At 38.2% G+C, this 26,383-nt stretch overlaps 1 protein-coding gene across 1 annotated transcript in view; it reads left to right on the top strand.

Annotated features, from left to right (window-relative positions):
* The window catches only part of LOC106156309 (uncharacterized), a 40,438-nt gene extending 15,679 nt beyond the window's left edge, over positions 1–24,759 (top strand). The window contains exons 18-44 of the mRNA XM_086994082.1: positions 55–286; positions 684–849; positions 1,086–1,268; positions 6,298–6,464; positions 6,753–6,897; positions 7,126–7,227; positions 7,864–8,032; positions 8,883–9,126; positions 9,391–9,475; positions 9,741–9,881; positions 10,192–10,325; positions 10,513–10,685; positions 10,933–11,076; positions 11,620–11,815; positions 12,118–12,257; positions 12,740–12,940; positions 13,235–13,395; positions 18,420–18,537; positions 19,064–19,153; positions 19,710–19,799; positions 20,186–20,249; positions 20,451–20,476; positions 20,904–21,056; positions 21,299–21,557; positions 21,855–22,024; positions 22,333–23,322; positions 23,685–24,759. Of these exons, the coding sequence (XP_086850208.1) occupies positions 55–286; positions 684–849; positions 1,086–1,268; positions 6,298–6,464; positions 6,753–6,897; positions 7,126–7,227; positions 7,864–8,032; positions 8,883–9,126; positions 9,391–9,475; positions 9,741–9,881; positions 10,192–10,325; positions 10,513–10,685; positions 10,933–11,076; positions 11,620–11,815; positions 12,118–12,257; positions 12,740–12,940; positions 13,235–13,395; positions 18,420–18,537; positions 19,064–19,153; positions 19,710–19,799; positions 20,186–20,249; positions 20,451–20,476; positions 20,904–21,056; positions 21,299–21,557; positions 21,855–22,024; positions 22,333–23,322; positions 23,685–24,031 (5,090 nt within the window). The 3' untranslated portion in view covers positions 24,032–24,759. The remainder of the gene's footprint in view (positions 1–54; positions 287–683; positions 850–1,085; positions 1,269–6,297; positions 6,465–6,752; positions 6,898–7,125; positions 7,228–7,863; positions 8,033–8,882; positions 9,127–9,390; positions 9,476–9,740; positions 9,882–10,191; positions 10,326–10,512; positions 10,686–10,932; positions 11,077–11,619; positions 11,816–12,117; positions 12,258–12,739; positions 12,941–13,234; positions 13,396–18,419; positions 18,538–19,063; positions 19,154–19,709; positions 19,800–20,185; positions 20,250–20,450; positions 20,477–20,903; positions 21,057–21,298; positions 21,558–21,854; positions 22,025–22,332; positions 23,323–23,684) is intronic.
* The last annotated feature ends 1,624 nt before the right edge of the window (positions 24,760–26,383 follow it).

Raw genomic sequence — 26,383 nt, 5'->3', positions numbered from 1 at the left:
TTTGATAAATATGTGAACCACAGCTGATAAAAAATATTTCATTTCTCATTTCAGATGATGATGTTTTTAAATGTCTTGGACATTGGTACAATGTCACCATAAGACCTGTGGCGTCTCAGTACATTGTGCTACGACAGAGTACGTCAAATCACATTAATGTTGGCGATGTGGTAGTCGGCGGGGAAAGCCAGGGCTTCCTCGAGGACTTAGAGGATGTTGTAACAGAATCTGAGTCTGTGACGTATCACGCCAAAGTAAAGACGTGTAGTCAGGCTATGTCTTTTAGGTGAATGACATATTTGTATACGATGTATACGTTGTGTCGTATTACATCTTTGTTACGTCAAAACGTGATACATTATATCATGTGTAGTACATCATATTAAATTTCCGGTCCCAGTCGAACTGTACATAATATTTTTAGTAACGACAACTCTTATTTTTGCCGTCTTTTTGCAATATTCTGAGATTTTTCTATGAATACTGACACTGTATAATTCAGTTTTAGCTAATAATTGGTCAACAGTGGGGCGTAAAACATATTTAAATTTGAAAAGAAGTATTCAATGCCACAGGAAAGTTTACTGTACATTTTTAATGTGTTCGCACATGCATATAAAGGACACTTAATATTTTTATATAGAAAAGCGCATAACATGTGGCGTACTTGATGTGTTTTCTAGTCCCATTGCTGTCTCTCCTGTTTCCACATCTAACACAATGTACTGCCACGGCGGAGAACAAAATGACAGAAGTCTGCACATTAGTGAGTCAGTGAATCAAGAGACGGCGCCACCAGTCGTAGGTGACGTTATTCCAGGACGTACATCCGGCGCCTTTCTCGGTCAGGTAAACGGTATACTTGACTGGTATATCATATCACTATTTGACTCTGCAGCATATACATGTAGAATATAGCATTGCATTACAAGGCAAGATGAGCCGTTTTGGATATTGGGCATATAACGTTAAAACTATATAATGCATAATTGTTCCACATTTTCTGCATGACTTTTATAGAATGAAAATATGAAGATGTAGTTGCATGTTTAGCATACCAATCGCCAATCTGGGCTTCTATTCAGGTTATTTCAAGGTTTGAGAAAGGGGGCTACGTTTTCCTGGAGTGTATCCCCATCCAGGACTTAAACAAAGACACAGTGCTGACGTCTGCTCCCTACACAGCTTTCCACCCCGACAGACGGCTGAACAACCAAATATCCACTGATGGCATATTTACATCACTGAAAAAGGAGGCGATGTTTGAGGTACCTGCGCTGCCAACTTGCATGTTGTTCCTGCATGTATTGAATACAGTGGCTATTACAAACATTGTAGCTTGTCGTTAACCTTAATCATGATATGGAAAACGTAACGGTAAATACTTAAGCTACCGATGCATCGACCTAATAATACAATGAATTTAATTATATCATGTGTTGTATTAAGGCTACGTACTTACTTCTTATAATACACACGAAACACATCACATCACATCACGGACAAATCGGATGCTGGTTGGGAAGCTGTGGAAGAATATCAATCCGATGATCTTGCAGATGATAGTGAAGACGAAAAGAAAATTCGTTCAGCCCAGATAAGAGCAAATAGAAAATTGTGCCAGAAAAAACAGAAACGCAACAATGTCGGTCAACGTAGGTCTGGTGTTTATAATAACTATTCCAATATGCCTGTTCAATATACAGCCTCAGCCAATTTTTCAGGTTCAGGGCCATTCAAAAGGCTTTTTCGAGCCAAAAGAAGTCAACCGTCCAAGTATGACCAGTGTTTTGGATGTGGACAATACGGTCACTGGCGAGCAGAATGCTCCAAATTTAACCAGCAAAAGCAGTCATACTTTCAAAACAACACGGAACCGAACCCAAGCTACTACAGCTACGCACAGGTCGGCAGTCAATAAGACAGATACAACTCTAAAAGATAAGTATAATAGCGACAATGTGAAAGGTAGATTGAAGAAAAATGTAGCTTTTTGGGAAAGTATTCGTGCCAATACGTATGTATTAGATGTAATAAAACAAGGATATGTTATTCCTTTTATAAATACACCACCAAAAATGATTATGAAAAACAATAAGTCTGCATTAGACAATAAGGATTTTGTAGAAGAATCAATATCAGATTTGTTACAATCAGGCCGTATCAAAGAATTTAAAGGGATACCACAAGTTGTTAATCCTTTGACGGTGGCAATAAATGGGAAAAAGAAACGTTTGGTTTTAGATTTGAGATGTGTAAATCCATACATTTGGAAAGAGAGTATTAAATTTGAGGATACAAGAATTGCATTACAGTACGTAAATTCAAAAGGATTTGCATTTAGTTTTGATTTAAAAAATGGTTATCATCATATAGATATTGTTTAGTCACAGCAAGAATTTCTGGGATTTTCTTGGGTTGTTCAAGGAAAAATTAAATATTTCGTTTACACAGTTTTACCTTTTGGGATATCTTCAGCAGGTTACATTTTTACCAAAGTATTAAGATGTTTGGTTAAACACTGGAGAGAATGGTCTATACCTATAGTGTTGTATTTGGATGATGGATTTGGATTTAGTGATGATTTTGAGATGTGCAAAAAAAATATTCAGACAAAGTGAGGGGAGACTTGAAAAAATCGGGTTTAGTAGTGAATAATGAAAAGAGTATATGGAGACCAGTTCAAGAGATTGATTGGTTAGGTATTCATTGGAATTTGATACAGGGTACGATATCAATCACAGAAAAAAGGGTTTCAGAATTGAAAAATGATATTAGAAAACTGATGCAAAATATTAATATGACATCGGCACGTGAGCTGGCTCGAATTACGGGAAAAATTATATCAATGTCAACTGTTATTGGAGATATAAGTAGATTTATGACAAGAAATATGTATCACGCAATCAATGATAGAAACAGTTGGGACGAATGCAAAAATTTTCATTCAAATACAGAAATTCTGAATGAGTTACATTTTTGGTTGTCAAACATTCATTGTCTAAATAAAAGACATTTATTCTTAAACGAAATACCCAAAATCTTGGGATTTTCAGATGCTAGTGATTATGCATGTGGTGCCTATTTGGTACGTTGTCAATCTGACATTTGTCACAAAATGTGGTCAGATGAAGAAAAGGAGAAAAGTTCGACATGGAGGGAGTTGAAGGCAATTGCAATTGCATTACAAGATTTTATTAAAGTTATAAAAAGAAGTAAAATAGGTTGGTACACAGATAATCAAAATGTCGTGAGGATTATACAGGCAGGATCTATGAAACATGATCTACAACATTTAGATTTACAAATATATCATTTATGTACATGTCATGAAATCAGTTTGACAGTAAACTGGATACCTAGATCAAAAAATGAAAAAGCAGATTATATCAGCAAATTGGTAGACATAGACGACTGGGAGGTAGAATCTTCTTTTTTCGAATTTTTGGATAAAAAGTGGGGACCTCACACTGTAGATAGATTTGCGAATTTTGAAAATACAAAGACAAACCGTTTTAATTCAAGATTTTGGAATCCAAATACAGAGGCAACAGACGCATTTTTACAAAATTGGCAGCATGAGAATAATTGGATAGTTCCACCTGTAGGTTTGGTACCAAAGGCAATAAACCATTTATTAAATTGTAAAGCAAAAGGCACTTTAGTAGTTCCAAGTTGGAAGTCGGCTGCATTTTGGCCAATGATATTTGACAGAGATATGAAGTGGAAAATGTACATAAAAGATGTTCTTATTTTCGGTAACAAGGGTATTTTTAAGCAGGGGAAAAATAAGCAATCTTACATAGGGTCGCAGAAATTTAAGGATAAAGTTTTGGCAATCAGGATTGATGGGGAGACAGGATTTTAATAGAAAAATATTTTCTAAAAACGAAGGTTATATTTCAAAAGCGAGATGGGATGGTGTATTTTTATGAAGGTTGCCAGTCAGGATTGACACTGCAACAAACATTATACAGAATTGAAATTTATATATAGAAGGTGTGATGGAATGACGGTGTATTATTATGAAGGTTGCAAGTCAGGATTGACACTGCAACAAACATTATACAGAATTAAAATTTATATGTAGAAGGTGTGATGGAATGACGGTGTATTTTTCATGAAGGTTGCAAGTCAGGATTGACACTGCAACAAATATTACACAGAAATGAAATATATATATTTGAAAGTTTTATGGCATGTTGGTGTATTTTTATGAAGGTTGCCAGTCAGGATTGACAATGCAACAAATGTTAAAAAGAATTGAAATATATATTTGAAAGTTGTTACGGCATGAAGATGTATTTTATATAAATTGACAGTCAGGATTGACACTGCGACAAATGTTATACAAAACTGAAATTTATATTGGGAAAAAACGTGATGGAATGAAGGTATAATTTAGGAAGGTTAGTAGTCAGGATTGACACTGCACCGAATGTTATACAGAGTTGAAAATTATAATTGAAAAGCGTTATGGAATGAAGGTATATTTTATAAAGGTTTGTAGTTCGGATTGACACTGTAACAATTGTTACACAGAATTGAAAAGTTCAATTGAAAAGTATGATGAGATAAAGGTGAATTATAATATATTTTGCAAGTCAGGATTGACGATGAAACAAATGTTATACAAAATTAAATGAAAATCATATATTTGAAAGGTCTGGTGGCATGAAGGTGTGTTATTATGAAAGTTGATAATCAGGATGGACAGTGTACAAAATGTTTATACATAATCAAGGCAATGAAAGCATACTTTTAACGATGGTTAAGAGTTAATGGATAATTCATTCTTTTTTGTTAAAAGAGAAAATATAAGATTGTCTGGATTGGTTTTTGAAAACAGTAGGCCTATAATGCATGAAAAGAACATTTGAAATGTTTCAAAAATGGGCTTTTATATTAGTAAACATAAATTGGTGTGTTTTCATCAAAATTCTTTATTTGTATTTACAGGTATTCCAATCTGGAGTTTGGACGGAATTAAAGGATTTCAATAATGCAACTTTACGAAGATTGGGTAAAGAGTTACCAAGTATTGTATTGAAATCTAGAGCAGATAATACGGTGAAAAAGTATACTTATATATTTCAAAAGTGGAAGAATTGGACAGGGAAATTTACAGAGGTTAACATATTCCCGGCATCCACAAATCACATTGCACTATATATGTTAAGTTTAATTCAACAAGAAAGTAAACCAGGAGCAATACAGGATGTGAAATATGCCTTAAAGTGGGTTCATGATATTGCTGGAATAACACGAAATCCTTACGATAACGCTTTGATCAGTAATATTGTGGAGGCAGCAAAAAGAATGTCATGTAACAGAACAATAAAAAAGGAAATAGTAACCAGTGAAATGCTTAATAAACTTGTTAATAGATTTGCAAAATCTAACGCCAGTTTGTCCGATTTGAGAGATGTCTGTATATGTTTATTATCATTTTCAGGATTTTTAAGATATAGCGAGGTATCCTCAATTAGAAGAACAGATGTTATATTCAAAAATTCATATTTTGAAGTTTTTATAGAAAAAAGCAAAACTGATATATACAGAGATGGATCTAATGTTTTAATAGCCAGAACAGGTAAGACTTCATGCCCATATGCTTTCTTACAAAGATATCTAAGAGCCGCAGACATAGAAGAAGATTCAGAGAAGTATATTTTCAGATCGGTCAAGTATTTAAAGAAATCAGGAAAACATGTTTTAAAGGATACTGGAAAATTGTCGTATACACGTATGAGAGAAACAGTTTTACAAAAAATTGAAGAATTGGGTTTTGATAAAAGTAAATTTGGTCTACATAGTCTACGAGCAGGTGGCGCATCAGCTGCAGCAAATTGCGGGATAAAAGAACGATTATTCAAAAAACATGGTCGCTGGAAATCGGATAAAGCAAAAGACGGTTATCTTAAAGACAATATATTGCAAAGAATGAGTGTATCTTTAAACTTGGGTATTTGATATGCATTTACATTTTGTTTGTCGATATTGTAGGACAATGTGAATCCAGAGTGGATGTGGATTAATAAATTATGTACGTATATAAGTCGATGAAATTGTATTTGTTTTTTCTTTTTTAGGATAAAGTAATGATACACAGAGGAGGCCCGTTCTTTGTGGTCGAAGCAGGCAGAGGCACATCGACTCATTCCTATTTATAAATAAATGATTTGGTGTTTGAAGATGAAGTGGTTTTATTCGTTGAGAGTTATTAGACGATAAATAATTTATATACGTTTAAGCGTAAGCGAATTAGAATATAATAACATTTACCTTTGTATATAGACAACCTCAGCGTTAAGAAAGCAGCTGTCAGTTGACATGAATATAGTGGTGACAGCAGGACTGCAGCTCCATCTACAGTCCACTGTTCCCAAAGCACAGAAGATAGGGATCCGACTGGATGCAACCATTGACTACAATATGAACAACAGTTATGAGGCATTGGTCAGGTATGAATGGTCCAGTGATTCACTTTTTTAACGTAGACAACGTAATGTGCTCACGGCGAAGTTGTAGGTTGTTGAATAAATGTCATGGCTTTTTTTTTTACTTTCATTGTTTGCAACCATTATTGTAATTACTTCAAATAAGGAAAACGTACTTGCTACAAGCAATGGCTGCACATTAAGGAAATATCACAGGTTGGCCATTTTCCAATTGCAACATACGGTACATGTACAACTATTCTTAAGTAATCTGTATGCTGTTTTAAACTAGTGCGTTCCTTTAATTTTCAGATACACCGAAGTCAACGAAGATCATTATCTTGTATCTAAACGTACATCTCTTGGCGTGCACTGCTTGGCTATCTCACAAGACGTCTGCTTGCCTCTTAATATCGCTCTCCTCAACATGAAGTACAGTTTTACGGCAACATCCCAGGTAAGTGGGAAGCAGTAACACCGACCAAAAACGGTTTAACTGTAGTCAGTCGAGGTCGCCTGTTTGAGAGGGGGACGGGCGCCCTTCAACCTATGTTCGCAGTTTATAACACACTTTTATTACGCGACCACCCACAGTGAAGCCATAGTGTTCTGTTGTTCCTGCAATCCCCAGCTGCCTATGTGTATGTGTGTGTTTTTTTAATCCTGGAACTCGCCGTAATTTCAGGGTACCGGCATATTGCGACATCATTCCCGAGGACGAGTCCGGCAAACTCTCGGTGCAACTTGGAGATATGGAGCCGACGGGGAGCACTTTCCCAGAGCTGCTGTAAGTTTCAGTTCGCTGGGTATTGATATTATTATTAATAAATTATTTGCAACTTATTTGAAACTTTTGCTTTACTGCAACCAGAAATTCAACCAGAATTTGTTCTTAACAATAAAACAATGTTGATTTATCTTTGCGAAAAAGAAAGAATCCCCCCTGCATCACTAGCTGCTACCAGTCTATTCAAAGGCGCCCACTTTTTCTGTAAGGTGCCGATGTATGTTTCTGTTATTGATGTTCGTAGTGAACGGTCTACTCACATTATTTGTCTATTCAGTTTAACCATTGTACCATTTGTATTTTCATTGTTCTAAGGAGTGTAATATTTGAGCGGTTTTTCTGTACTTTATTAATAAAATTATTTATAGTAGTAGATATTAATACAGGTTATCAAAGAATTAACATGCTGGGAGTACATATTTAAAAGACAATAAATTCCAATTTTTAAAATTAAAATTCTGAATATAGTTGTGATTATGGCTTTCAGATATTAATTTGTCGTCTGGAAATAACTGTTTCTGTTGAATACAGACAACCTGATGAGTTGATTCTGATATAAAAAGTAATGAGCCTTTAGTGGGAACAGAGTTATACGCCACTGTAGCTATAATTAAATTGAAGGATCTGTTTTTCCAGGTGACTGACGTGACACATGATGTAGATCACGCAGATGACATGGGCAGTGTTCATCTAAACGTTGCCATAGAACCAGCGTTGCACGTGCAGTTTCCCAGTGCCTCGGATACCATAGTTTACGACCTCGTCAACCCTTCGCTCGTTCTTCGTTTTCTAAAGGATTTGATAGGTAAGTCCTACTCCAGAGTCCTCGTGTTCCAATACGGTTGTCACATGTCTCTGCATATCATTATACGTCCCCTAGTTATATTGGTCCCTGTAACACAGATGCTTCGACGTACACATAGTTAGACCGCATAATGAAGCCATCAGAAAAAAAGCATAGAACACCAGCAGAACCTACGTGTATGTACACATGTAGCACGGCCGAACACCTATGCCTTGGCACATTTGTTTACGTTGCTTTATAAATTTGCTGTTGGCACTGGTTTGTAGTATTGTAAAAATCCCGTTAGTATTAGCCTTTCAGAAACGACTATACGCATGTTAGGGACTCTTAAAGATGCATACAAAGTCAATTTTTGTCACAAAAACCAAACAAATGTCAGCATATAGTTTCAAGTAGTATAACTAAGAGAATTACCAAAAGGCATTATTTAATTTTACCCGAAAATGATGTTTGAACGGATTTTTCTGCTGGCATTCTAAGCTGTATGTCAATGGGGCAGGAAAGTAGGTCACGAAAGTAGGTTAAATTTACAACCAAAAATTTAAAGAAATGAGCAGTCTAAATGTCTTTTACGGCTGATCGAGTGATCTATTCAGTTTATCCCTTGGTATGTCGAATTTATTTGAGTCATATAAGAATCTAGTAGAAGTGGTTTACATGTGTTACTGGGAATCCACGCTCCACCGATGCTCGGTTCGTATGTACCTTTAAGCGATGGCTGCTTTATTAGAGTATTGCAGTGTAGTAGAAGTGTAGTAGGTGGTGTGCATGCACGTACGTGAGTGTGTGAATACAATACACGGAGCTTATTTGGGATTGGAGTGCAGAAAGCATGTCATTGTTGTTTCAGACCCCGGTGTTGTCAGTCAGTCTGAGACTGTCACATACACGACTACAGCCCCTATCACGGACAGTTTGGACATTACCAATTGTTCTAAGATCTGTTCCGGGCATGAGGGCGTGCACCTTGTGGTCCACAAAGTGGGGCCAGGGAACAGAAAAGACGCTGGGTTTCTTCGTTTAGAAGCGGCATATTCGATTTTCAGAAGCCTTGAAGAATATGTGCTTGTTCCTGATGCTGTAAAAGTTTCTGCGTAAGTGTGTGAACCGTTGTGTTTGACATCTTCATATCTGATGTGTGTATTACGTATTTCAGTTTAAGCGCCAACAGTTAGGTGTTTCAATACCAAGGTGCATTACCATACAGTTATAGAAATGTTAACCAAGAGCGTCAGCTTATCAATTCGAGGCCATGATATTAGAACTTAAATTATGTCTTTTTTATACCACATTTAGGTATATTCATTAATGGCATTGAATGGTGATCATTAATAAATATAATTTAACCGGCATTACAGGCACTGTAGGCCAGCTACCGTAGCCAGCACGTGCCCTATTGGACCCGGTACCTGCCTATGTCCTGATGGAAGCAGTAGTATTGAGGTGAATTGTGTCATTTGTGTTTTTATTGCCTGGACAATCCTGATACTAAAAAGTTTGTGTTGCAGGGAATTTTCTATCGCTTAATACGTTTCTATGTCCGTTCTCGACATAAAATTAGTCTTTCAACATCAAAACTTAATTCATGGCCGAAAGCAACCAAAGAAAGCATTTACAAATTTAAGTCGATGGCAATTTTTTGAAATATAAATATGAAAGTCATATTATGATATTGAATCAGTTGTTAATATTTGGTTATGATTCACAGTATAACCATAGTTGCCAGTGTGACAAGTGTCCGGATGGTAAAACTAAAAAGGTGATCACTGATGACCCTTCTCAGCCTGCGTGTCCATGTCACTGTGCGGACGGTTGGCCACGGGAGATGAACGCAGACGGCACGTGTGAGGTACAGAACATGTACATCTTCATAAAATAAAAATGTTGTATTCATTTTAATTTTCATGGAGGTTTTATGTAAAGAATTTGTTAAGATGGTTGAATAGAGTTATTTCGATGCACAGTGCAATTCAGACATCATTGTTATCGTTTTGATTATGTTTCAAAATAATGGAACAAAGGCAAAACGTTGGTATTTTAGTGAATTTCAAAGTGCAACTTTAACTGACTTAATGCTTTTGACATCCGTATATCGATCTTGAAACCATATTTAATTGTTATTATATTTCTGTCCATTATATCAATGTGTATATTTCTAGTGTGGCTGTGAATGTCCAAATGGCGGTTATGGTACCGTTAAACCTGATGGTGGCTGTCATTGTTCATGTGAATGTAAAAACTGCCAGAACTCGGTTATAACTAGTGATGGAACGTGTTACTGTCCGAATGATATGTGAGTATATTTCACCCCACGTAGAGGCACAGACAGGCATATACTTATATTGATAAACGTGTACACCTGTTATATTCTGTAATTTATCGAATTTGCTTGTAATGAGGCAACTATTTACAGTTACGTGTTATAAGTTTCTGAACTATTGAAGTCATCTGATTTGAATGTCTAGTTTTTGCTTCTACAGCTGCCCGGTGTGTGACTCTGCCTACGAGCCTGTGTGGGAAGACTGTCGTTGTGTTTGTCGTGAGAAGACCCAGTGTGGACTGTACCCTGCCTGTGTACGAGGTCGACGTGGAGAGCAGTGTGACCAGCCGGACTGTGAACCATGCAGTTTTCAGACAGACAACGGGTTGCAAGGTGAATCGCCCTAAATTTAAGTGTAAATGCACGATAGGCTGGCGCGGTTGCATGAATTTACACAGCATGAAAGATAATTATTTACATTTTTTACTTTTACAAATGTTTTTCCTTTAAATTATTTATCATTATATCAACTTCATTATTTGGTTGTGTCTTATCTCTGCTAAATGTTCTATGAACTAGCCGCTGAATTCATACAAACAGATATAACCTTTGCATTACAAACACCCCTGTTGCATTTCAGAATGTTTCGGCAATGGTGTTTGCACCCTTCAGTCGTACTTCTGTAGCTCCAGGTGTGAGTGTTTCCAATTCTGGACCGGCGTCTGTTGTAATGTCAGAATACCAAGAAACATGGGAGGTGATCCTCACTTACAGACAGCAGATGGTGGGTGAACATCGTCAACATTTCTCATTGAATTTAACTCACTTTATCTTTAGACATGTTTTTCAAAATGTTTGGAAAGTCATAATATACTGCGGTTCTTTTAATCACTTTTGTACCATACGTGTATACGTATATAATATAATTTTTCTTTACAATTCTTCGGAGGTTTAGTATGCATCGATGTTTATTTCTTGATCTAATCATACCGTCTCGAAATCGCCGTGAAATGAAATAACCGTTGTTCACCACGTTTGCTAAAGTAATGGTATAACTTAGGCCCCGTTCACATGACAAGTCTATTTTCTAAAAATCTATTTTCTATTCGCGGTATCTTGTAATCACGGTCCCTGTGCCCTGCCTGAATATCCCGCAGCGTAATTACTGGCGGCGCGAGCCAGTTACTTCCAAAGCTGTAATTAATTCTCGGGATATACAGGGCACAGGGACCGTGATTACAAGATACCGCGAATAGAAAATAGTTTTTTAGAAAATAGACTTTCCATGTGAACGGAGTCTTACTGTATGAATTCGTTGTTTCCTAAGGTATATCCTACGACTACCATGGTATCGGGGAGTTCTGGGACTGTATGAGTACAGCTAACGACTTTGGCGTACAAGTCAGGTTCTTCGGCTATAAACAAGCGTCACTGGTCGGTGCCGCCGCGGTCAAGGTCGGTCACAGTGTGGCCACCATTACTACACCGGTCACTGCTACTGAAACCACTCTTCCTACTTTAAGGTGAATTGGATGTGTATAAAGAGTGTACTAGTAACATTGCCTTTGAATAATATGACATTAAAATCGGGAAAGATTCTATCAAACTTTGGATCTAACAAATAGCAAGATGGTTGCGCTTGTTTTATCAATCATATGGTCAATGAAACGAATGGATGTATTGTTCTTGGATTTTTTAAAGATATCATTAAAATGGTCGTTATTGTAGACGTCTTACTACATGTGCCATGTACCTCACGGTAATATAGAAAAACCCGGCATATAAAACGCATAAACGTATGTTTAGATAATTGTTTTTTACTCAGAATTGACGGGCTAGTCCAGAGCATAACCAAAAACAACACAAGACTGACGCTTAACAACGACACCGTCATTGTAGACATTGCTAAGGTCAGGAACAACGCCACTGGTGCCGTGATGATGATTGCAATCCAGTATGACACCGGTATGTAGACTGTTATATTTATGTTCTTTCACCTTAATGCGAGTAATTTGAAGAGGATATTCTCATACATAATAGCCACTGGATGTGATGTAGGCTGTGAGTTAATAACTGGTATGTGTTCTACTATATATGGTGTGGCATAGCCGCTGGAGGCCGGTGTAACGAAACTGAGGGTCCGTGTAACAGAAAGTCCGCCCTCCGTATAGTTATAATGGTTAGGGTTTGCCTGACCTAAATGGGTCAAAATCTATGGGCAAGGCTCACTGGTATGAATGAATGGGAAGCGGGCTCTCTTTCACGTTACACCGGGAGGGGGGTGGAAGGCTTAGCTACGTATTTTAACCATGGTAGTCCTAGGCACAGAACACATGGTTTAGTGACTCTGTACACTTCTTTGAGACCAATTGAATAGTTCCCCCCTTTCCTTTCCTCACGCCTGTGGTGATTGGCACTGATTGTGTCAACGCTTTATTTTCCCTCAGGTGTATCTGTCACAGTAGACGTCCGGTTCAGTCCGGTGATGGGGCGTCTCTTCCTTAACGTACGTTCTGGTCTAACTGCTAGTTTTAAGGGGCGGACGACTGGACTGTGCGGACTGATGGACGACAACCATGACAACGATTTCACCATGGCCAATGGCACCGTGGTCACCAAGGACAAGGCAGTGGAATTTGCCGAGTCATGTGAGTCATAAGGAAAAAATAATACGTCAACTATTAGAGAGAATGATCAATGTACTTATGAGCTTGATTACATATTTATTCTTGACTTCTTCTCTTTGAAATTCAGAGTATGGCGATAAAATACCATATGGTTTATAGACTGTATATAGCGGTGAAAAGAATCAGATTTGTAATTAATGCGTAATTTTCTTTAGCATATATAGAAATAAGTGTACAAAAACATTGTCTTAATTGTTCGAATTTTCATCATTTGCTCCTTTGAAAACATTTTTGCATTTGTCGTTATCACCACAGGGAGAATCAGTACTTCATTTTCTGATTCTGGATTATACGGCAGTTGGTCCTGGGACAGTTCAAACTTCCACGCTGATGACGTCATGGACCCCTCCTACACCGACCCTAGTCTATACAATCCGGCCTACGGTCCCGTGAACGTGTCACAGGCTGAGATGAAGGTCAGTGACCTCTTACCTGTATATAACGCTTAAAGCCATTGCGGTCAAAATGACCAGTGTCCATCACAAATACGTATATACCAGTTAACCTTTTTCATCTTTTGCGGAAATACGAAGTGCGCATGACAGGAACCGCGCGCCACAGGGGTCATGGTAGTCCTCTGCTGTTTCCAGCATGGCAATGCTAGGTGTAGATGATGTACAAGGTGCGCATATAAATAGGTCGTTTGAAGCGTGCACTGGTTTCTGTCAAACTAAACAGGTGGATGAAGCACAGCAATGCGTAAACTGTAGGCAAGAGCTATTTGGACGGAGAATCAAGCAATTAAATGTTTTTTCTCAGTTTAAATACGATGCGCTGTACAACTAGACTTCTCCTAAGCGTCCGAGCCTTGGCTGCACTTTAAATAGTGATGACGAACTAAAGCTTCAGAGTTCTTTTAAATGCTTCCCATAATAAAGATATGCGAAAGAGACTCGTAATTTTTTATATATTAAATCAAAATAGCCAGTAGACTCGTACACAGCTTTCAAGAGTGTGGACAGGTGCGAAGGCCTACGTCTTCACAATATTACATGTATATATGCAAGCTGTGGCGATATCACCTCATTTACCGGCAGTATCAATTCATTACGATTTTTATGTCTTGTTTGAAGGATGTCTTAAGAGATTTTTGAAATGATAAAATGAAAAGATTCCCTGCATTGTTTGACTCGTACCTACTGTGTATACAAGTAAAACTGACACGCAGATTGTTCGTCGGTGAACTGATTAAATCGTTTGGTACCTGATAAGGCATCAGGTGTTACTTGTTCAATTGTTCGGTAAGGGTGGCGGCCTCAACTACGACCTTTCCTCTGTAATTAAAACCTTCTAATTAATAAGTGTTAAATTGGTGAGACAGGAATTCTCGACTCTTTCCCAGACGATAATTAAAGTTTACCGTGTCTTACTCTAGTACATGTATATGTACAAAATTTACAACAGGTAAAAAATGTCAGACTTTCGGTCTGACAAGTATGAAAATTTTGTCAAACTGAAACAAAACTGTCAAGCAAAAACAAAATTATAGCAATAGGCCAAATTATTTGATTTTTAAATGTTTTCATGCGTATTTTCATCGTTTTCAATCAAAGACAATAAAATCATTCAAATAAAGTGTTTTCCACACATTTCATACTTTTCAACTATCTAAGACAGTTAAATATACAGGTAGTAGGCCTACTTTAATACTAAGCATATTTGTATGACTTTACAAATACGTTGTTAGATTATTTTTATTATCCATTTTGTCTTTACAATACATGCATTATGCACGTGTAGCTTACAGAAAGGCTTTTCTGCATTTTTTTAAATTAACAATATATTCCCATTGAATTTTCCAATTCTCTTGTCATTGAATTCAGAAATAAATAACTTTTTATTTTGCCGATAACGCGTTCAACAAGAGCCGATGTACTTTCTTCTTCGTATGTCTCTGTTGATCTTGATAATATGAGCCCCATTTGTACAAATCAGTAATACGTATACACAACAATAAAAGTTTTATTAACGTCTCTCGTTAAAAAAATAGAACCCACCTTACTAAGGGTTATGAGAGACTAAAACCTGTGATAGGCCTACTACATTTAAAATGATCACTTATCAGTAAAACACACACAAAAAGGATATTACATACAAAACTTTTCAAACCTTCTCTTTGTTGTTACACACAAAGTCGTGAAAGTTATTGAATTTTTTGTAAGTAGAATCCCCGAGTAAAACTTCACAGCTTTTACTTTCTTTTTCCATAATCTCATGCTTAAAGTCTTTTCTTTCTTTTTAGGCCCCTATTCTTCAACTTTTTCTTCAGATCTTTATAATGTTTTTTTCTCGCATTGTTTATCCCCGAGTTCTATTTGCCGATAGTTCGTTATATCCGTTGATTAACTAAGCATTTCTGTTTTTTATTAAAGCACCGTTCATCATCATCATCATCATCATTTAGAGCCTATAGTGTTCCACTGTTGGACAAAGGCCGCAGCATGCTTTTTCCATTGTTTCCTATACTGAGCCTCAGATTTCCAGTTTGGCCAAGGTTTCTTCTTCCAAGACCTCCAGTAGTCATCTAATTCATCCCTCCATCGTTTGACCGGCCTTCCTCTTTTTCTTTGTCCATACCTTGGGGTCCATTCTGTAAGCCTGATTGTCCACCTATTGTCCTTCATTCTTTTGACATGTCCTGCCCACCTCCATTTCATTTCTTTATTTGTGAGTAGTACGTCCTTGACTTTGGTCTGTTCACGTAACCATACATTCGTTTTCCGCTCTCTTGGATTGATGTTCAACATAATTCTTTCCATCTTTCTCTGAGCTACTTGTAGCTTGTGTTCCATGGAGGCATTCAGTGCCCAGGTCTCTGAACCATAGGTGATTGCCGGCAGCACACAAGCATTGAACACTTTCTTTTTCAGGCAGGTAGGAAGGTTGCTCTTGAAGATGTCATTGTGCTTCCCATATGCTGCCCATCCTGCTTTTATCCTTCGTTGGATTTCTTTCTCCAGTGTTCGATCACTAAGGCTGAACCGTTGCCCAAGGTATATATACTCTTCCACTGCTTCTATCTCTTTGGTGTTGACTTTCACTGTGCAAGGGGTGGTTAGTGGTCTAAACATGACCTTTGTCTTGCTGGTGTTCATCTTTAGCCCACTTTTTGCGCTTTCATCTGCTAACGCCTGTAGCATTTCTTCTAGGTCTTTTGCATCATCTGCTACTATTATGATGTCGTCTGCAAACCTAAGGCGATTGAGCCTGGTACCGTCTATGTTTATGCCCTTGTCTTACCAGTCTAGATCCCTGAATATACGTTCCAATGCTGCTGTGAACAGTTTAGGAGAGATTGTATCTCCTTGGCGTACACCTTTCTTGATCCTGATCTTATTGGTGGTCTTGTGTAGTTTGACTGTTGCAGAGCTATCGGTGTATATGTCTTTGAGGACGTCTACGTATCCATCTTCGATCCCTAGATCTTGCAGGGATGCCAGTATATACTGGGTTTCTACGGAGTCGAAGGCTTTTTCATAATCAACGAATGCTTCACATAGTGGAATGTTATACTCGAGACATTTCTCTTTGAGCTGGTTGACAGTGTGCATATGATCAGTAGTGGTGTACTGGCCTCTGAAACCTGCTTGTTCCTTTGGCTGCGCTTCATCTCTCTCCGCTGCCAAATTTCCCTGTGGCACGCTCTTGTTCGTCTGACTTTATCCCGATCTTGGCGTTGAAATCACCCATGACTATGTGGTAGTGTCAGTCTGTTGTCAACTGACGCTGTACTTCTTCATACAGTTGTTCTACTTCTTCATCTGGTCTGCTTGATGTTGGTGCATATACCTGAATGAGTTTCATCTCTGATTCACTTTGAGCTTGACTGTAGCCACCCTTGCGCTAATTTGCTTTACCTCGATGATGTTCTTGCTTAGCGCCTTGTGTATCAGAAATCCAACTCCTTGTTGGCCATTTGAAGCATTTGTATGGTACAATATATGTCCGCTATTCAAGGTAATTAAGCGTTCTTCCGCTCGCCTAATTTCTGACAAGCCTATCACATGCCATTTAACTCCGGTGTCCTGGAGTTCAGTTTCCAATCCTGCAAGTCTTTCATTGTTCTTCAGAGTTCTAATGTTGCAAGTAATGATGTTGAAATTTTTCACTGGTCTTGATCTCCTAATATTATAGTTTTTCTTCCCGCCTTCGAAATGTTCAGCGCAAACGCGGTGCCCTGCTTTTGATCCAAACCTGCTATATTTTCCTTTCTTTCTACCATATTTTTCATTCTAATGGGTTTGTTGGGAACTTATTAAACCTCATGTGTCGATCTCGCTTACTGTTATTGTAGCAGCGGGACAAAAAGCACGTAAACTCAGCCATGGTTTTTAGCACCGCTGTAAGTGTTTCGACATAGCAGGGCTCCCCTACCGTCAATGCAGTTGCCATTTCCGGAAAAGATGAAAAAGGTCTATACAGAATTATACTGTAAACGTATGATAAACAAACTGATTAGATACTTAATATGAAACCGGTGTAAGAAAATGTATTATGTGATTAAGTAATGTCGTCTCGAACACATATTGTTGCTTCACTTGTGCTTAACATTTTTTTAACAACGTTTATTCAAAAGAATGAAGTGGAGGCAAGGCGCTGGAAGCATTATATGCTCTCCACAAAATTAAATAAGTAAATAAATAAAACAAATGGATAGGTATATACATATATACAACAGAGTAAGTGTAAAACTTCAAATATTATGGAACACAAGTTAAAGGGATAATAACTCTTCGTATGAGATCTATATTTCACAATAAAAACATTGTGAATAACTCAAAGAAATATAATATATTCTGTTTTACCACAAAAACAGCAGTTATAGCTATTATTCTGATATGTGAGCTTGTCTTTAGACCACGTGACCTCCATTGATGGCTATACTCTGTTAAAATCTCTTAAGAGATTTTAACAAAAAACCAAACTTTTTAGAAAAAAACAGGGACTGAATTTGAATGTAAAAATGGATTCATTAACCATTGGTAAGTATGGGAAAATTGTTGTTTACTCCAGGAAAATTCATTTTTTGGCAGAAACGAAGAGTTATTATCACTTTAAGTACAGAAAGAAAGAAGAAGAAAAGAAAATTTGCAACAGTTTCGAAGATACTTTCGTTTTGGGTGGGTGATGAAGATATATGACCGTAGAGAAATAGGGACAGCTTTTCTTTTTGAGTTTTAAAAGAGGTCTTGCTTGCATGTAGAATTTCATTTATTTTTTGGTAAAGGGGGCTTAACATCACCGACTAGTTTTAGAAAGCTCTTGAAGTTATATCCAAATACCTCAGTACATTCAAGGAAAACGGGTACATGTGGTAATTCCAAATCATTGGATTATCCAAATTAGTAGCATAGTCGGTAAGTGTAAGGATGAGCCCGAGTAGGTGACATTAACATTTGCAACCTATATAATGCTATACCGTCATTACCCCAATATTCAGGCTGCAGAGACGGTATGTCAGGGGAAAGGACTGGAGGGTGTATTACTGCAGGAGTGTGTCTATGACATCGTGGTCACGAAAGATATCACTTTCTCCAACCAAGAAACATATGAACTAGGTGAGTATTAATATACATGTATATAGAATCTCTAACACCACTCCTTGCCTAATCCGCTTGAATTAAATAAAAATTTATATATATATATATATATATATATATGCCTCTGTCTACCAGAACCCGTGCAGTTGGATCGATCTAATATATATATATATATATATACACGGTATCAAAACGGTAACATACTTTGTACGTGTGCAGATTCACGCCATATCAGACTTTTATTATTATTGTTGTTGAATCATTCTGGCAACACGTAAAGGGTTGGATAAATATAAAGACACAATTGCACAATCAGATAAAATAACCAATTGATAGAACTGAGAATATTAATGGATATTAAAAACGCATAAATTAAATTCCATGTGCACATATTCTTTATTGCCTTATTTATAAATATCCGTGTTATTTTGTGTTATTTTAACTGCTGAATTAATATCCTTTGCCATATCCAATAATATGCATACCTGCATGCATATACAACCACATCTGTGTCTGTGGTCTTATAATATAACGTTATTGCCAGGTTGTCCTGGTCAGTGTAATGGTAAAGGGAGGTGTGTGAACAGCACTTGTCAATGTAACGACGGCTGGACTGGAACTGACTGCTCTATAGGTAGGTTATATGTCACCCTGGACAACGTCCCACATATATATATACAGTAGGCTTGTTAAGGGGTCAAACGCTGCATTTTATAGTACAAATGTCTAACTTGGCATGAATGTTCCTTGGGCAAAAGAAGAAAAAAATTATCTATAGAGACACGCATAAATCATGCAAATTAGATACCAAAATACAATATTTCATATTTCCATCACTTTTTTTTGCCTAAAAACGTGTAGATTATCAAACCTGACTAAATTAAGAAAAAGAAACCCATTTTCGACATTATGGAAACAATTTGCGGCCATTTAGTGCCTCATGTAGATTTGACATATATCTTAGGAAAAAGATATTCAAAGTCTTTTTGGATATTTTTTCCACTTTTTTCTTTTCCTTTTTGTTTCTAAAATGCGTTTGACAAAATCACGTTTTTAAATATGTATGAAACTGTGACACCCACTGCTCTGTGCAATAATAATAATAATAGTGTTTTTATATAAATTTAGCTATGTTTTGAATTATAATACAAGTGACAATACTAACGCCAATATCACTCCGGTTCATACAGGTTCCTGTGGTGCCTGCGTCAATGGTGTGTGTGACAGCGGTTTCTGCGTGTGTACTGTGGGCTGGGAAGGGACAGCCTGTGACCAGAAAGGTAACTATAGGGAACTTACAAAACACCCGTTTACTGTATGCACTAGATTGCTCTTCTGGGGCACTCTATTGTGTACGATAGTCATAGTTGCTTACTGTATAGCATTTATTCTCCTTTCGCTCGCCACGCCTCACCACCACACATTCCTCTGACGGCATCAGTCTTGTTAATAAACAAATGTATCGCAGTCAGGACCTCAAGTCTTTTTTCTTCTTGTGTTTGATAGAAAACTTCATACCATTGCATCAACAACACACGAGTAACGCTATAATATGAGTAAGTGTATAGAAGAGGAATGTGTGTGCTGCATAACGTAATGTGCCATACCACACAGAACATACTCTCCTAAAATGAACTAATAACTTCAACGCCGTACTCTATTCCAGCCACGTGTCTGTATGTGAATAACTGCACTGACGAGGACCACGGTGTGTGTTACAGGACCAACAGGTGTCGCTGTCTACCAGGGTTTGTGGGTATGTATTGAGGACCACGGTGTGTGTTATAAGACCAACAGGTGTCGCTGTCTACCAGGATTTGTGGGTATGTATTGAGGACAACGGTATGTGTTACAGCGCCAACTGGTGTCGCTGTCTAACAGGATTTGTGGGTATGTATTGAGGACCACGGTGTGTGTTATAAGACCAACAGGTGTCGCTGTCTACCAGGATTTGTGGGTATATATTGAGGACCACGGTGTGTGTTACAGGACCAACAGGTGTCGCTGTCTAACAGGATTTGTGGGTATGTATTGAGGACCACGGTGTGTGTTACAGCACCAACAGGTGTCGCTGTATACCAGGATTTGTGGGTATGTACTGAGGACCACGGTGTGTGTTACATGACCAACAGATGCCTCTGTCTACCAGAACCCCAGCGTACACCGAGATCACCCCTAACGCCCGAGTAAACTTGTCATGTAGTTAATTCGATTGCATTCAGCGAGAGTCCCCGTGCAGTTGGATCGATCTAAGTAGAAAAGTATTTCATGCACCCTACCTGTATATTCAAATTAATTTACGAAGTTTCTGTGGCAAAAAAAACAAAAAAAGAAAAAAAAACACGAACACTAATTTACGCACGTCTTCAATTCTGTATATTTAGGTAGTGACTGTAGCATCGTTGCAACTTGTTTCAACGTGTCTGACTGCTCCGGTCACGGGGTCTGCGTGGACTTTGACGTATGCAAATGTGACAGCGGATGGGCGGGGCCAAGTTGCACAGAGTTTTCTTGTGAACGTCTGGCGGCGTGCTCAGGTGTGTTGTTCATAGGAGAGATTTTCACGATTGTTCTTACGTGAATGATATGAAAAAGGGATGCATTTGATAAAGCACACACAAAAAAAAAAAAAAAAAAAAAAACGTTTTTGTATAATGCGACATGTAACAATACGTGATAGAATAAAGCAGTACTATACGATATGCTTTTATACATCACTGTCATATGCGTTATCATCAGTAGTTCAATTAGAAGAATGTTGAAGCATCTACCTTTCCAGGCCACGGTCAGTGTAAAGGATACGACGTATGCAGTTGTGACAATGGTTGGCAAGGTGACAGCTGCGCTCTGCCAGACTGTTCTTCAAATAATGACTGCTCCCTACACGGGGTGTGTACGTCACCTCACACGTGCACGTGTTATGACGGTTACCATGGTGAAAACTGCACCGCAATGAAGAATTGCACATCGTTAAATGGCTGTAATGACCACGGTATATGCGCTGCCTTTGAAGGGAATGATACGGCTGTTAGGTGCAGGTATTGTACTTTTCGTTACCTTCATTTAGAGGTGGCAAGCATTTGTTTATATCTTAATAACAGAAATCCCACAGCAATTGTCTACGAAAGTGACACGTAACAACGGTTTTTAAAATATATGTTTGGTGAAAGCATAGGCTGGGTCCATTTATGACACTTAAAATAAGATGATTTTAAAAGTGTTATCATAATTTTTACAATTTGCCGTATGACAAATTTAGAGAATTTCTGAGGGAGGAAAACAGTACATATATTTATGATTTTATTTTATCCCTTCTAAAATGATATTTGTAACAGGTGTTTTGAAGGCTACCGTGGCGACACGTGTGACACCGTCTCATGTTCTGCCGTAAACAACTGTTCAGGACACGGTGCGTGTTTGGAGCCCAACCTCTGTAACTGTGACCCAGGCTTCGGGGGAAATGACTGCTCTAATTTCTCATGTGAAGCTCTTGGATACTGCTCTGGTAATAACTGTATAACTCAATACATACCCACAATGTCATATTCTATATGGTTGTATATATTTATTCTAACTGTGCGACTAACCCGTTTATTTTCAAAGAAAAGCGTTAAAACATCCACTTGACCAGCAGGTATCTGCCAGTAATGCGTTCATTGGGAGTTTGGACACGATTGCATTCCCTTACTGCGGAAGAAACTAGTTTAAAATAAAAGCCATAAGTCTTATGTGTTACATCCGCAACGATTGCATTTGTTCCTCTCTCTATGTTACGCTATGTGACATACTTGTGTTTGTCTTTCCTCTATGCAGGCAATGGACTTTGTGTATCTTTGGACACGTGCTTGTGTTCTCCCGGCTGGCTGGGTGAACGCTGTGACGAGCCCGTCTGCAGTGATGTGGCCAACTGCTCTGGTAATGGAAGTTGCGTCTCACCTAACCAGTGCGAGTGTCTGGATGAATACGACGGCGTCGACTGTTCTATTAGAATTGGTTCGAACTATCACAGCCCAGTGTTTGCATACAACTGGTACAATGGCACTGTGCCGGAAAATGCCCCACCAGGAACTATTATCGTGTTTCAAGAGAACATTACTATGATTAACGCGGCAGACTTAGATACAGGGCGAAATGGCAAACTAGAATATACTTTCTCTGGAAGCAACGGAGCGGAGCGGTTCTTCAACATGGACAGTCAGGGACAGTTATCAGTGGTAGCCAAACTGGACTACGACAGTCTTCCGCAGGAGTACATTATGACAGTAGTGGCATCTGACAAGGGCGTACCGCCCAAGAGTGCTGCCACCAAGGTCGCCATCATTGTCCAAGACGTCAACGATAACGCGCCACTTTTCCAGTTGTTTGGTTTCCCAGAGATTCCAGTGAATGCCAGCGGCGAGCTAGGACGCACGGTAGGGCGGTTCCTGGCCACAGACAAAGACAGTGGGTCGTACGGAACAGTTCGACACTCTATAACCAACGAAAGCAACCCTGATGCTGTATTTGCTGTCAACGAAGACACCGGAGAGCTGAGCGTCGTGCGTTACCTAGCCCAATATCGATATGACCTTACCATTTTGGCGGAAGATGGAGGAGAGCCACCAAAGTCCGCCATCTTGCCTGTTGTTATTTCTGTCTACGGACACCTTGTTGAGGAACGAAATGATACAGTCGTTGTGAACCCTACGACTAACACCGTATCACCGGTTTCCACGACACTTGGGAGTTCTTCAACCACGGGCACCCCGGGTAAAGTGACAAGTGGTGAGACAGAACCAACACCGAAGACGACGACAACACAGGGTATGTTACAGTGGCTCAAAACAATGACCAAGTTAACATGTATGAATTGAATCCCGCTTTTATCTAAACGAACACAAACACCTGATAAAAAGTTAGTAATTTCCACATCCGGTGATGTATAGGCTAATTACAATGATACGTTTACCAAATGACCCTAAGTCCTTAGTTATACGTGCAATACTTGTATGTTTTCTGAACACATACCTGTATATTTGCAAATAACGTGTCATGGGAACACGCCAAGCTGAGAAAAAAGTAAAATGGCCAAAAGAATGAAAGACACAAAGAAGGTAAACCGAGGATGATGTACAGAAAAAAATTGGCGCAAGTAAATGAAACAAATTATGTTCTCTTTATTTCAGCGACTGTGGTAAAGTCCCCACAAGAACCATGGTACCAGACGGTGGGCTTCAAGGCCGGCGCAGGCGCAGTGGGTGGAGTGGTGGCACTGTGCCTTACTGCTGTTATTGCCTATCGCTGTTTCTGGGGACAGAAATATAAAGTCAGCTCCACGCCAGAGCATCCCCGTAGATCGTCGCCCATGGCCTACACACACCAGATGACATCTATCGGGGCAAACAAATACGTCACGGAAGGAGACATCGGCGACATTGAGGACATTAATGCCTCGTCGGATAGTGAGAACGAGACCGATTTCGCTTCATTTCCACCTTGGAGACATGCATTTAGCAATCAGGCATTCACTTAGACATTGTTTTATTTTCTAAGATATTATAAGCAATGCTTTTAGATGCATGAACTAAAGTCGTAAGTGCTGATGACGATACATGGGATATCTGATCTGTACCGGCTTTGATTTTGACATATGAATGTTAGATGCGCAGATCCAAGAAAACTAGAAAAATTATTTGGAAAAGAAATACGTTTTGATTATTCCGGTGCTTCAAGATAATAAAATTGTGACCAAAAAAGAACAACAAATTATAAAAATGACCAGAAAGGTTTCAAATATCAACATCAATTTACAAAGAAATGCAAAGAAGAAGGACACTGATATTTTGAATATGTTATACACATGTTATCTTAATCCTGAGAAATTAATGGTTGTCAAAATTAGGAATTATTCTGATTATTAATTGGTCATAGGATATTAAGGAGGAAACACTGCTATTTTATTGACGGCTTGCTGCATTGTGATATGGTTGGATCACGGAACAACAAGAATAATTCCATGCGTTATTATCAGTTATATACGGGACCTGCTGACATTTAGAATTTTTATAATTTTAATTTATTGATATTGAAATTTCCCCAATTTGAAATTTTCAAAAAGCGTAAAACCCACTGGTACTGTTTTTGTATCATATAACTCGCTGCTTGTTCAGTGAGGTCACACAATGAAAGTCATTGGTTGTTGATTGAAAAATCAAATAAATAGTTCACTTATTGCAGGCAAAATGTGTCCTTCGCTTGAATTAAAATGCTCAACCTCGTATAACATTTATAACCCCGTGTTAATTCCCTACACAGTGGGAATTACCTTAATTTTTTATAAACAGCAGACGGCACAACTTTGTTACTTTAAATTTAGTCCCCTTTACAGTGGACGGCGTCATTTCAGCGTCCCTTCTACAATCAGTAATGTGGTCAAGAAGCTCAGTTGTCGCCAAAACAATTAAATCGTGTCTCAGTGTAAATGCTTCTTCGTCCTTTGTGCCTTCTTTGATCGACCGAATGAAGGTTTTACTGGTAAAACAGCGAGCGACCTGTGCGTCCATTGAGCTACCCGCCTGCCTCCCCTGTGCGTCCCCTGCACAACCTACAGGGTTCAAGGATTCATTGCGAACCCTTCATTACGTTCTCTGTACCTTCATCGACGTTCAGTGGCTATCATTCTAAGAACTTTCTGCCTCCTGCTAGACTGATAAACGATGCTTGAACGTTCTGTGTGCGACCTAAGCGATTACCGTGTGTTCTTTGAGCGTCCAACGGCCACCTGGCAAGTTTCATGGTCTCTGTCCAGTGTAAAGAGGGTTTTGCAGATGTATAACTGACGATTTACGAAACTCCCAGACTTCGCTTCCATAGTTCAGGTTCGGTAACACGTATGTATCAAAGAGAAAAAGTTCAGTTTCTACATTTGAGAGTCCGTCTCTACTGATATTTTTTTACTGCCAACATTGCTTCACTTCCCTGATCAACTACGGCTCTCTGTGTGGTGAGGAACTTTTCATTGTGATTTAACAATAACCCTAGGTACGGAAAACTATTGGTTATCTTGATATGTACTGTGCAGAAAACAACTCAAGACAACGCTACGTATTCACTAATATCCTTTATTTGAATTCCTCTCGGTCGCCCTCTCAGCCGAATATATAGCTTTTTGTGGCCGCGTTTGCCTCGAGTGCAATGAACTCTTCTCATTTATTTATTTATTTATTTATTTTCTAAAAACCACCTTTAAACGATGAGTAAAAGAATATATATATATATATATATATATATATATATATATATATATATATATATATATATATATATATATATATATATATATATATATACAGAAAGACAAGTAACCGAACAAATTAGTCTGTTCTCTCCATTTTAATTCAAAAAGTCCCTGATCGTCAGGAGGTTTATTTGAAAATGGTTTTATTAGCCGTTTTTACGTTCACGGCGTGACGACACTCAAGATAAGAAATGTAATTGTAGATTACCAAGCAAGTGTCTTTTGAGAGGGGAATGTTTGTCTAGCAACATTGTGTACCAAGCCACAGTTATTACAAAGAACAAATGCATGAAATATATAGGCCTTTGTGGTGGGCAATTTAAGTTGAGATATAATAATCACACTTAGTCATTTAGGGACAAAAAATATGCTGCAGATACTGAGATATCTAAATACATTTGGAAATTAACAGAAAATAACACCCAGGATGGCATTAGATGGGACATCATAAAGAAATCAGCGACGCAAAGGAGAAATCAGCACCTATGCAACCTTTGCCTGGACGAAAAACTGTTAATAATGATAACACCAGATACTCTTAGAAATAAAAGAACTGAAACAATTACCATGTGTCGGCATAAGGTGACG

Source organism: Lingula anatina, chromosome 8, assembly GCF_051362555.1.
Source record: "Lingula anatina isolate TDL-2025a chromosome 8, LinAna3.0, whole genome shotgun sequence".
Taxonomy (NCBI): Eukaryota; Metazoa; Brachiopoda; class Lingulata; order Lingulida; family Lingulidae; genus Lingula; species Lingula anatina.
This window is presented reverse-complemented; position numbering and strand designations above follow the sequence as displayed.